The sequence below is a fragment of the Piliocolobus tephrosceles genome, chromosome 21, assembly GCF_002776525.5.
Source record: "Piliocolobus tephrosceles isolate RC106 chromosome 21, ASM277652v3, whole genome shotgun sequence".
Taxonomy (NCBI): domain Eukaryota; kingdom Metazoa; phylum Chordata; class Mammalia; order Primates; family Cercopithecidae; genus Piliocolobus; species Piliocolobus tephrosceles.
The window spans coordinates 1,239,197-1,251,808 of NC_045454.1; the positions used below are offsets into that span (position 1 = coordinate 1,239,197).

At 50.3% G+C, this 12,612-nt stretch overlaps 1 protein-coding gene across 7 annotated transcripts in view; it reads left to right on the plus strand.

Annotated features, from left to right (window-relative positions):
- The first annotated feature begins 34 nt into the window (after positions 1-34).
- Positions 35-12,612, plus strand: part of LOC111530230 (leukocyte immunoglobulin-like receptor subfamily A member 2) — a 24,846-nt gene continuing 12,268 nt past the window's right edge. Inside the window, exons 1-10 of one of the 7 annotated variants that reach the window (XR_003310014.1) lie at positions 35-146; positions 407-617; positions 780-815; positions 1,004-1,288; positions 1,436-1,738; positions 1,964-2,260; positions 2,512-2,814; positions 3,410-3,487; positions 6,679-6,729; positions 6,879-6,963. Coding sequence is in view for 4 of the 7 variants with exons in the window: in XM_026457610.1 (XP_026313395.1) it covers positions 584-617; positions 780-815; positions 1,004-1,288; positions 1,436-1,738; positions 1,964-2,260; positions 2,512-2,814; positions 6,679-6,729; positions 6,879-7,015 (1,446 nt within the window). In the remaining 3 variants the exon portion in view is untranslated. The other 6 variants (XR_003310015.1, XR_003310013.1, XM_026457610.1 and 3 more) reach the window with 6 other exon arrangements.

A 12,612-nucleotide genomic window follows, 5' to 3' on the forward strand; every position in this document is an offset into this window, starting at 1 on the left:
GCATTTCTCCTCTGTGCTCACGGCCACACGCAGCTCAGCCTGGGCTGCACAGCCAGGTGTCAGGTGTGTCTCTGCTGATCTGAGTCTGCAGCATGGACCTGCATCTTCCCTGAAGCATCTCCAGGGCTGGAGAGACCACTGCCATGGTAAGGACCCGGCAACGCTGAGTGGATGGACAGGCTGGAGGAGGGAGGGAGACCTTGGGGGAGGCTGTGAGAAGGAAGGGGAAGCCTCTGTTCACCCTCATCTGGAAGGGCAGACACAGGAAGCATCAGTTCTATTTGCTGCTACATCCCAGGTCTCAAGGAGATGAGGGTAAACCAGACAGACAGTGGCTGGGGGTCAGGAAAGACACCATTTCTGTCTGAAATGTCTGCAGAGGGTCTGGTGCCTGCCCCAACCTCAGGCCTAAAGGAATGAGAACCAGGCTCCTGGGGAGGGCAGTTCCGCTTCCTGTGTGGCTGCAGATGACAAAACCCCATGAGAAGGACCCAGCCTCCGAGTGGCCACACCCTGTGTGTCTCTGTCCTGCCAGCACTGAGGGTTCATCCATCCGCAGAGCAGGGCAGTGGGAGGAGACGCCATGACCCCCATCCTCATGCTCCTGATCTGTCTCGGTGAGATTTGAAGAGGGAGGGGAGATTCTAACCTGGGAGGGGCCTCACCCCACAGCCAAACTCTGGTGCATAAAGAGACCCCAGGGGCTCACAAAGATCCCAGGGCGGGGAGGACCCGCTCAGGCTTCAGGGGCAACTCTCTCACAGGGAACTCTCTTCCAGGGCTGAGTCTGGGCCCCAGGACCCATGTGCAGGCAGGTGAGTCTGTCCCCAGCTGTCTCAGGTCCCTCCTCCTCACTGGGGACAAGGGGCCACCCCCGTGCAGCTGGGGATGGGGAACAGCAGATCTGGGCTGACTGATGGGGGCGGTGGAGGGTCCTGCAGCTGAGAGCTGAGATCTGTTGGGTGGGAAATGACTTAGAATCCGATCTCTGATTTCCTTCCAGGGACCCTTCCCAAGCCCACTCTCTGGGCTGAGCCAGGGTCTGTGATCACCCAGGGGAGTCCTGTGACCCTCAGGTGTCAGGGGAGCCATCAGGTTCAGCAGTATCGTCTATACAGGGAAAAAGAACCAGCATCCTGGGTTAGACAGATACGACAAGAGCTTGTCAAGAAGGGCTATTTCCCCATTGGATTCATCACCTCGGGACATGCGGGGCGTTATCGCTGTTGGTATTATAGCCGCAATCACTCATCAGAGCACAGCGACCCCCTGGAGCTGGTGGTGACAGGTGAGAGGACATTCAGGGGTCCCAGCCCCAGGCTCTGTTCTCGGGAAGAGGATCAGCTCTCAGGGGCGTCTCCCTCTCACAGCCCAGCCCTGGGGATGATGCGGGAGGTGTGAGTCCCATTTAACACGGTGCCTCCTTCTCTCCCAGGAGCCTACAGCAAACCCACCCTCTCAGCCCTGCCCAGCCCTGTGGTGACCTCAGGAGGGAACGTGACCCTCCAGTGTGTCTCACAGGTGGCATTTGATGGCTTCATTCTGTGTAAGGAAGGAGAAGATGAACACCCACAACGTCTCATCTCCCACTTCCATGCCCGTGGCTGGTCCTGGGCCGTCTTCTCCGTGGGCCCCGTGAGCCCGAGTCGCAGGTGGTCGTACTGGTGCTATGGTTATGACTCACGCTCTCCCTATGTGTGGTCTTTACCCAGTGATCTCCTGGAGCTCCTGGTCCCAGGTGAGAAATTCACAGCATTGCCTGGAGCTCCCTGAGTCTCCGGGCAGGTGGGAGGAGCCGCGTCTCAGGGCAGCGCCAGGTGGGATGATGTTGGGACGAGAGGGCTCAGGGCTCCTGGGGCCAGAGACACAGGAAGATCAGCAGTGGTGAGGCCCAGGGGGAGAGGGAGGGTGTGTGGGGAAGCCTGAGGGTCGGATCCTGGAAACCGTGACCACCTTTTCCCAGGTGTTTCTAAGAAGCCATCACTGTCAGTGCAGCCGGGTCCTGTCGTGGCCCCTGGGGAGAAGCTGACCCTCCAGTGTGGCTCTGATGCCGGCTACGACAGATTCGCTCTGTACAAGGAGGGGGAACGTGACTTCCTCCAGCGCCCTGGCCGGCAGCCCCAGGCTGGGCTCTCCCAGGCCGACTTCTCTCTGGGCCCTGTGAGCCACTCCCACGGGGACCGGTACAGATGCTCCGGTGCACACAACCTCTCCTCCGAGTGGTCGGCCCCCAGTGACCCCCTGGACATCCTGATCTCAGGTGAGGAGCCCAGCGGGTTCAGTCAGGGACCCAGGCTCTGCACAGGTCCTGCCGGGGGAGCCCAGGTGGTGATGGCCGGGATGAGGGGCGGGGGCACCAAGGGAGAGAGAGACAGACAGAGACAGGGAATGGGGGGAGGGGGAGACTCAGAGAAAACAGAGACAGAGAGACGGAGGGCCCCAGAGAGAAGCCTGGGGAGGTGTCAGCTCAGAGCAAGGTGGGAGCCCCTCACCCATCCTCCTTCTCTCCAGGACAGTTCTATGACACGGTCTCCCTCTCGGTGCAGCCGGGCCCCACGGTGGCCTCAGGAGAGAACGTGACCCTGCTGTGTCAGTCACAGGGGCAGTTCCACACTTTCCTTCTGACCAAGGAGGGGGCAGCCCATCCCCCACTGCGTCTGAGATCAGAGCACCGAGCTCCTAAGTACCAGGCTGAATTCCCCATGGGTCCTGTGACCTCAGCCCACGTGGGGACCTACAGGTGCTACGGCTCACGCAGCACCGACCCCCACCTGCTGTCTCACCCCAGTGACCCCCTGGAGCTCGTGGTCTCAGGTGAGGGCCCTGACCCTGTCCTATCTGAGCTCAAAGGCTCAGCTCTGGCCCTGCCCCCAGCAGAGCTCTGGAACAATAATGAAAGAGGGAAGTGAAGGGGGGACGGTCCACAGGGGGGTGTTCAGCCCATGGGAGGGTGGAAACAGACGGGACCTCCCACCCCTGGCTCCCACCCCTGAAGTCTCAATAGGGTAAAGAGCAGGGAGTGCTGGGAGGAGACGGGGGTGAACCTCAGAGATGAGATTAGACTCAGGGTGGAAGACGGAGGCCCCACCCACTCCCCTCCTGATGTCTCCACCTCAGAATCAGAGCCTCTGGGGGTCCCAACCCGTAAGTCCTGACCCCATGCGTGACAAAAACAGCCACTCCCAGCTCAAGAGAAGTTTCCAGACTCGTTTCAATGCGACCTCCAATATTCAGGGTCTGATCCAGGGCAGCAGAGGGCAGTGTGGACAGTAAGGGTGTGGTCCGCGTGGCTTCCCGGTGCTCCAGGGATGGGGCAGGTGTTCCCTCCGTGGTGGTCAGAGGGGAGGGAGGTGTCTGAGGTTCGGCATTGACGAGTGGAGCAGCGGGGACTTTCCTCCTCCCCGAGCAGGATTCCCAGGAGCCATCACCTTTCATGGGGAGCCAGGGCCAGGGGCGATCACAGGCAGGTGCTGGCTCTAGAAGTCAGGTGAGAAGAGCCCGGGGAGGTGGGGCTGGATCTGTGGTGGCTCAGCTTCTCCTTGGTAGGTGAAACTTCTGAAAAAGACTGTTCCCCTTGCACCCTAGACTCCCCATCTGAATAAGGGGGGAGCTGCCTGGATGTGACCATCCCAAAGACCCTTCATTTCTGATCTTCTGGGGCATCTGGGATGTGGCTCCTTCTAGACCTGCTCCCATCTGCAGCCCCCTCAGGCCCTCTCCTAACACTCCCAATAACTGAGACTTGTAAGTGTTAAAAAACCAACGGAGATGGGCGCAGGTGCATGCAGTTTTGCTCATCCCTCCCGGAATCTCAGCTTAGTGAGACAAAGCCACAATGTTTTGGAAAAAACAAAAGTTTACAGAACCCCGCTGGTTGAGAGTCTCCCTTCTCTCGTGTACGAGAGAAAATGTCTCCAATTTTCCACCAAAATCAACACTTGGCACAGCTCTGCAGGACCCCCAGCCCCTGACCTTGTCCTGCGGAATGTGTGATGAGTAGAGGAAGGAGAACAGGCTGGATCAGGAGGATTTGGAGTCCAGGCTTGACTTGGACACGGGGAAGATCCATCCTCCTCGTCACTTTCCAGTACACTAATCAAACATACATCTGGTCTTTTGACATAGGCTCATATTTCTTGGAGGCTTTGTTTGTTTCTTTTCACTCTTTTTTCTCTAATCTTGTCTTCTTGCTTTATTTCATTAATTTTGATCTTCAATCACTCATATCCTTTCTTCCACTTGATCGAATCTGCTATTGAAGCTTGTGCATGCATCACGTAATTCTTGTGCCATGATTTTCAGCTCCATCAGGTCATTGAAGGTCTTCTCTACACTGTTTGTGCTAGTTAGCCATTTGTTTAATCTTTTATCAAGGTTTTTAGCTTCCTTGAGATGGGTTAGAACATGCTCCTTTAGCTCAAAGAAGTTTGACCTTCTGAAGCCTACTTCTGTCAACTCGTCAAACTCATTCTTTGCCCAGTCTCATTCCCTTGCTGGTGAGACGCTTGGATCCTTTGGAGGAGAAGAGGCATTCTGTTTTTGGAATTTTCAGGTTTTCTCCTCTGGTTTCTCCCCATCTTTGTGGTTTTATCTACCTTTGGCCTTTGATGTTGGTGAGCTACAGATGGGGTTTTGATGTGGATGTTCTTTTTGTTGCTGTTGATGCTATTCCTTTCTGTTTGTTAGTTTTCCTTCTGAGAGTCAGACCCCTCAGCAGCAGGTCTGTTGGAGTTTGCTGGAGTTTACTCCAGACCTTATTTGCCTGGGTATCACCAGCAGAGGTTGCAGAACAGCAAATATTGCTGCCTGATCATTCCTCTTGAAGCTTCATGCCAGAGTGGCACCTGCCTGTTTGAGGTGTCTGTTGGCCTCTACCGGGAGGTGTTTCCCAGTCAGGCTACACGGGGGTCAGGGACCTGCTTGAGGATGCAGTCTGTCCATTGTTGGAGCTCGAATGCTGTGCTGAGAGAACCACTGCTATCTTCGGGGCTGTCAGACAGGGACGTTTAAGTCTGCAGAAGCTGTCTGCTGCCTTGTGTTCTACTATGCCCTGACCCCAGAGGTGGAATCTGTAGAGGCCTTGCTGAGCTGTGGTAGGCTCCATGCAGTTCGTGCTTCCAGGCCTCTTTGTTTACACTGTGAGCTACTGAAGCCTCAGCAATGGTGGACGCCCCTCCCTCCATCGATCTCAGGCTGCTGCGCTGGCAGTGAGCAAGGCTCCGTGGGTGTGAGACCTGCAGAGCCAAGCACGGGAGGGTATCTCCTGGTCTGCCAGTTGCTAAGACTGTGGCAATAGCGCAGTATTTGGTCAGGAGTGTACTGTTTCTCTGGATACAGTCGGTCACGGCTCCCCTTGGGTAGGAAAGGGAAATCCCCTGACCCCCGACCCTTTGTGCTTCCCAGGTAAGTTGATGCCCCGACCTGCTTCAGCTCGCCCTACGTGGACTGCAGCCACTGCCCAATGAGTACCAGTGAGATAAACCAGGTACCTCAGGTGGCAATGCAGAAATCACTCGTCATCTGCGTCAATCTCACTGGGAGCTGCAGACCAGAGCCTTTCCTATTCGACCATCTTGGAAGCGACTCCTATATTTTTTTTAAAGAGATAGGTATCCATGAGAAAGTGACTGGTTTCATTACGTTCTTTTTATTTGTTATTCACCCACTAGAGAATGGCTCCTTTCTAATTACTTTTCAATGATCTCCCTTAATTTGTGGTAAAATTTATATAAACCATAATACATGGAAATTTTATTTATTTCTAAATTGCATGCCCTTATTTCTCACTCAAATTTTATCATGTAATTAAATACATAAGAAATACATATCTGAAGTTTTACATATATACACAGGTTCTATACATTACACCTGATGTGTGTGGAGATACATCTAAACACATTTTTATATGTATTCATCCATATACTTAATATATTTGACATGACAGGTCTTTACATGTTTGTTACTGGTCTTCTCATCTAGATTCACACTTGCTGGACAAGAAATATTCATTTATGAACTTCGGATAGCACCACCACTTAGCAAATGCATATCTCTCTGTGTGTGTATGGGCATGTGTGCACCTGTATTGCATTCTAGGGATTCCTGCCTGTATGAGGAATTCGTTACCCAGGGATTAAACGGAAGATGAAACGCCAGGTGAAGTGGCTGAGGGCATGAAGGGGAGGCAGGCCCAGACTTTCACCCCTTTGTGCTCCTGGCATTGAAGAGCCCCTGAGGTCCAACCCCTCCTCCGTGGAGCCTGGGTTTTCAGCTGATGGATACATGAAACTCTTATCTCTGGGGGCATTGGCTTCTGTGGTCCTGCACCTGCTCCTTGCAGCCTGTTAGGGTTCAGAGAGCACACAAGGTCCCAGGATGCACAGAGAGCACCCAAGGTCTCGGTCATTTCTAGACTGAGGACCACTTTCCTTATAGATGCTGAGCTCCCGGGGTGCAGGAAAACTCTCCCAAATGACTCAGGAGCCGAGCTTGGATTTGTTGAGCACAGGAAGTCTAAAATAATTCAATGAGGAGACTGGAGGGAACCCTGCTACAGCAGAGGAAGGGTTTTTGAGGAACTCCATAAAACTCATGTCAAGAGACACAGGGGAAAAGAAGACTGCAGAACCCAGGAGCGAGGCTGGCCTCAGGGCTCTTCTCCACTGTTTTGATTCTCAGGAGCAGCTGAGACCCTCAGCCCGTCACAAAACCAGACAGACTCCAAGACTGGTGAGTGAGGAGATGCTCTCGGTTATGGGGCTGGCACAGAGGGTCAGGGACTGTCAAGGTGAGGTGGGTGCCCTGGGTGGACATCCAGGGGTCCTAGGGAGATTTTGACCTGCCCTGACCTCTGTGACCTCTTTGTCCACCATCCCTAGGCCAACACCCACAGGATTACACAGTGGAGAATCTCATCCGCATGGGCGTGGCTGGCTTGGTCCTGGTGTTCCTTGGGATTCTGCTATTTGAGGCTCAGCACAGCCAGAGAAGCCCCCAAGATGCAGCCGGCCGGTGAACAGCAGAGAGGACAATGCACCCTTCAGAGTGGTGGAGCCTCAGGAACAGATCTGATGATCCCAGGAAGTTCTGGAGGACAATCTAGGACCTACATTATCTGAACTGTCTGCTGGTCACTTCTAGAGACAGGAATCCATATTTGAGTGCAGGGAAACTGTCTGGGGTGATTCCTAGTAAGATCATTAAACTGTGATATATTTTTTAATCTATGAATGTTGACTTTCCTCGAATGGATCCCCCTTTTTTCCCATCCCCAGACATGAGACTCCATCCCACAAGGCAGCGTTGGGTGCACACCTCTGCACACCTGCGTGCTGTGGTCCACAGCACGTAACACAGTCTTCCTTATTCCTCATTGTCACACTCCTTGATGTCCCTTACTGAGTCGCCATCTCTTCAGTTCAGAGATCCAAACCTGAACCACCAACTAAATCGACAACAGGAGATCAGATTCCAACCAGGAAAACATAAATCCACCCCGAAGACTTAACGCCCTCCCTGGACCCTTTGAGCCCTTCCCTCTTTCTTAGGTGCTATCTGTGTAATTTCTCCTGAAATATCATCTCTTGGAATCATCACTCACACATTTCAAGTGACACCACAGCTATGCTGATTCTGAAAAAGACATCTTTAAAATGCTATTATTAGTGGTATCTACCAGTTTCTGTGACATAAATTTTTTTTCATGACCCCAATCAAGTTGCCAATGAGTTCTCACTGAATGCAGGGTTGGGAATCAAGGGACAGAGCTGTCTTCACTAATGAGCACCAGGCACCTGTGGCACATCCCACTGAGAGCTCACGCATCTACCTACAGTCCTTTCTAATTCAGAGGCAATGATTACTTCTATTTCAGTGTTACAGCATAGGTCAAATGAAATTCTGAGACTGTTATCCTAGCATATCCACAAAAGACAAACATGTTAATATCTGATGTGAGAGATAACAAGGCTCACTTAAAAATCTAAGTACAACATAAGAAAAGTGTTACCGGAACTATGCAGTTTCGATGGAAGAATTCTTTTTTTCTTTTGGAGACAGAGTTTCACTATTGTCACCCAGGCTAGAGTGCAATGGTGGGATCTCAGCTCACTGCTACCTCCGGATCCCGGGTTCAAGCAATTCTGCCGCCTCTGCCTCCCAAGTAACTGGACTACAGGTGTGTGCCACCATGCCCAGCTAACTTTTCTATTTTTACTAGAGGCAGAGTTTCAGCATGTCAGTCAGGTTGATCTTGAACTCCTGACCTCAGGTGATTTGCCCCCTTGGCATCCCAAAGTGTTGGGATTACAGGCGTGAGCCGCCGCACCCAGTTGATGGAATAATTCTTAAACGACTTGTCCTATTTTCTGCTGGTCCAGACACTCCTTGACTTGGGGCAGCATAGCGCCAATTTCTGCCTCCATCTTCTCCGTGCCTACGTCTACCTGGGTACCTCTGTTTTCACATCCATTCTTCTCTGTGTGTCTCTTCTCTTCTTCAGATTATGACACCAGTCAGATCAGAGTAGGACCCATCCTAATTCGTTATGATCCCTTGATCATACCTTAAATGCATTTGAAAAGACTCTATTTCCAACTATGTTCACATTTATAGCTAATGGGTCTCAGAATTTTAACATGTATATTAGGGGAACAAGGGAATTTATATTTTAAAAAACGCATAGAAATACATTTAACCAAATACAAAAATTAGGTGGGCATGGTGGTGGCACGTGCCTGTAATCCCAGCTACTTGGGAGGTTGAGGCAGGAGAATTGCTTGAACCTGGGAAGGGGAGGTTGCAGTGATCTGAGATCGTGCCATTGCACTCCAGCCTGGGCAACAGCGTGAGACTCAGTCTCAAAAAAAAGAAAAGAAAAAAAAAAAAAAAAAAGAAAAGAAAATAAAAGAAATACATCTAACCAAAGAGATGCAATACATATACACTGACAATTTAAAAATACTGCTCAAAGAAATAACGAAAGACGTAAATGAGGAAAAAGTCATCCCAGCATCACAAATCAAAAGGCTTAAGGTTAGTTCTGTCCCTCTAGAGAACCTTGACTAACACACTTATCCCTTTTTTGTGTTGGGGGACTCTCACTCACTCACCCCCTCCTCTTGTTAGGAGGCTCCCTGACTCTGGGCTTTTCTCCTCTGTGCTTTCCATGTCCCTGTGCTTCTCTGGTGAGCCCCAGGGTGCTCTCTGAAAAGATCCACTTGGCGTTTCGGTATTTACTCACCATTTTCATTCCTCTTAAGGAGAGAGGCACACGTCTGCTCTTCCCATACACCCAAATTGAGCCTGAACCCCTGGTCATTTTTTCCACACTTTTTACTTTTGGGAAATTCAGTCCCAACGTGCTTGTCATTCATTTGAGAATAATTTTCATTTTCTCCTGTAGTTTTAAAACTACTTTTTATTTATTCTAGATATCTTTCATTCTACCATGGTCAAGACATTAATTTTATTTGTAAATTTGTGCACATTAAGCTCATGTTCTTTGTTCATTTCTGTAAAAACATCAACTGTTTTCTTTGCAAATTTTACTAACATACTCCTTATTTCTTTCATTCTGAAAGTGTGATCCATAGAGAAATATCTCTTTACCCTTCTCATTCTGTTTCTTGTGTGCATTAATTATGTTTTCTATTTTTTCATGTCTAAAGTTGCTCTGATGACTTCTGAAAATTTTAGTAAATATTCTACACCAATATAATATTTATCATTTCAGCTGTGTCTTGTTCTGGATGAAATTATTTCTAAGTGTGTTAATATAATTTACTCTTTTTCACCTCAAAATATCTTTGTAATTCATTTCTATAATTACCTGTTTTTTCTCTAATAGACTGTTTGACTTTCATTCCTTTTGGGTGATTTTCTCTTACACAATTGATCTTCTATTCAGGTTTTCTCCCAGGACTGACTCAGCAATGCAAATTGATGGGGGGCACTGCTGTGGCCGTTCATGTCCTGCGGTGTCCACACTCCCAAGCTTAGAATCAGCTCCGTGTTGTGCCCAGTACATCAGGGCCCATGTGAGCCTCACACACATGTATGAGAGATGCCCGGTCCAGCAATGATAAAGCGAGTCTGTGTCCTGCCCACCCGGCTTAGTGCTGAGTGTGGCCCGGGTTACTGAGGGGAGTTATCCCAGCGTCTGTCCACAAACACAGAAGAGGGGGAACCATTCTCTCTAAGGTCCAACGGTCTCCTCCACTTCTTCCTTTGTTCTGAGAGCGAGACAAAGTGCCATGACTGCTCTGTGGGTTGGACAGGTACATGTTTCCACCTGCAGGCGTGAACCCAAGCTGAGGTCCTGAGCATTCCCAGGTACTGATAAAGCACTTTAGGTTTTTTCTGGAAAACTTTGAAAAATTAACCCTTTTTCTAAAGAGGTAGAAACAAGCCATCCCCTAAACCAAATTCCTGAAACTCTCAGGTTTAACTTTATAACCCACTCCCTTCACTGCAGACACCCAATATGAAATTCACATGTGCAAGGATGTGATGACTTTGGTCAAACTCAGACCCCACAGGACCAGGAAGACCTGAAGGAGAGGAGGCTCATGCTTCCAGGTCTGAGATAAGAACTGTTTCTAAGGACTTTTTAAAAACCCTACAAGAAACTCTTCCATGTCCTTCACTCATCTCCTGCTTTGACAAGGTTTGTCACTAAATATTCTTTAGGACATCAGGAATTCGGATAAGATGCTCTTAAGAGAACACTTGCCCAGCAACAGCATCTCCTTCAATGGACCGACAGCAACTCTGGCTTTGAACCTCTGCAACCAGGGATCTCTGTTTCTAAGCAGCTCTATCAGTTGCTTTGGTACATCAGGTTTTGGTACATGTAGGGAATACTGAAACGAATTCCCTGCGTATCCCAAGAAACAACTCTACTGAGACGTATTCTCTAGGGGTTTATTTTTGTTTCTGTTTTAGGTTAAAGTCTTGGATAGAACACCCAGTGTCTCCTTGTCCATCTGAAGAACGTGCTGCTATGTGGAAGCACATCCTTGAGGTCTGCAAGTAGACACTGGGCAAGGAGATAAGGACTCCCCACAGTACGGAAGTCCCCTTAATAAATGCTCTATGAACACTCTGGTGTTTAGTGTTTCTTTCTTTGGAATCCCAGCAGCTCTGTCACTGGATGGTTTGGTGCACTCCCTTGAGGGAATTCTCCTGGGCTGCTTGGGGTCCACTCCAGCCTCAGGCGTGGCTGGATGGATGCAGCCTCCCACCTTGGTCTGGAGCCCTCAACTCCTCACTGTCATTGCAAATCTCGAGATTCCTCTCCCAGCTCCACTCGGTGGTGGAAACCTCAACCGTAATGACCCTTTGATGGTCCCGGGACCCTGTGGCATCTCATCTCTGGCTTCTGTTCTTTGTTGTCGATCCGTCTACACTTGGGAACTTCCACACCTCTTTTTCTGCTCATGACATTGATGCTCTGAGTATTTCAGAAATGCCTGATGTACGTTTCTCCATTAGGGTCAGATACAACATCTTAAGTGGAGACATCAATCACCTTCATAGACTGTGGAGTCCAACACCAAGATCCTCTCACGTCCCAAGCACCTCAGGTCTTACCCTGATCTGGAAATCCAGCACAAATGAGCCCCTCCCAATGTCCCAGGCACCACTGACCCCACAACCACGGTGACAAGTGGGATTCATGACAACAGTCTGCAAAGGAAGGAGCTGAGGTTCAGAGATTGGACACTACAAACCAAGGTCACATAGGCAGTGGATGACAACCAGTCATCAAATAAGTATCTACTCCCTCCTCAACTACTCAAATCAAAGCGCAAACATAAGTCATTGTTCCCAAAATGTCGACCAGGAATTGAGGTGCAGAGGGACAGCCAAGGATGCAAGGGGCACCGAGGAGGCAGGAAAGACTCAGAGGTTTGTTCCCAGTGGGGTGGGGGTGGACACTGCAGCAAAATATTTTAAAAAGGAGAAGTTGAGAAGGAGACTATTTGGTTGAAAAAAAAACCCACAATCCCGTGCCAAGAGAGAAGTCAACTGTTCTTTCCCTATTTCCCTGCATTTCTCCTCTGTGCTCACTGCCACACACAGCTCAGCCTGGACTGCCCAGTCAGGTGTCACGTGCGTCTCTGCTGATCTGATTTGGCCTGCAGCAAGGACCTGTGTCTTCCCTGAAGCACCTCCAGGGCTGAAGAGATGACTGCCATGGTAAGGACCCCACAACATCGTGCTGATGGACAGGCTGAAGGAGGGTGGGAGACCTTGTGGGAGGCTGTGAGAAGGAAGGAAAAGCCTTGGCTCACCCTGATCGGGAAGGGCACATACAGGAAGCACCAGTTCTATTTGTTGCTATCTCCCAGGCCTTAGTGAAATGAGGACAAGCCAGACAGACAGTGGCTGGGGGTCAGGAAACACCCCATTTCTGTCTGAACTGTCTACAGAGGGTCTGGTGCCTGCTCCCACCTCAGCTCTAAAGGAAGGAGAGCCAGGCTCCTGGGGAGGGCAGTTCCGCTTCCTGTGTGGCTGCAGATGACAAAACCCCTTGACAAGAAGTGCCCAGACTCTGAGTGGCCACACCCTGTGTGTCTCTGTCCTGCCAGCACTGAGGGCTCATCCATC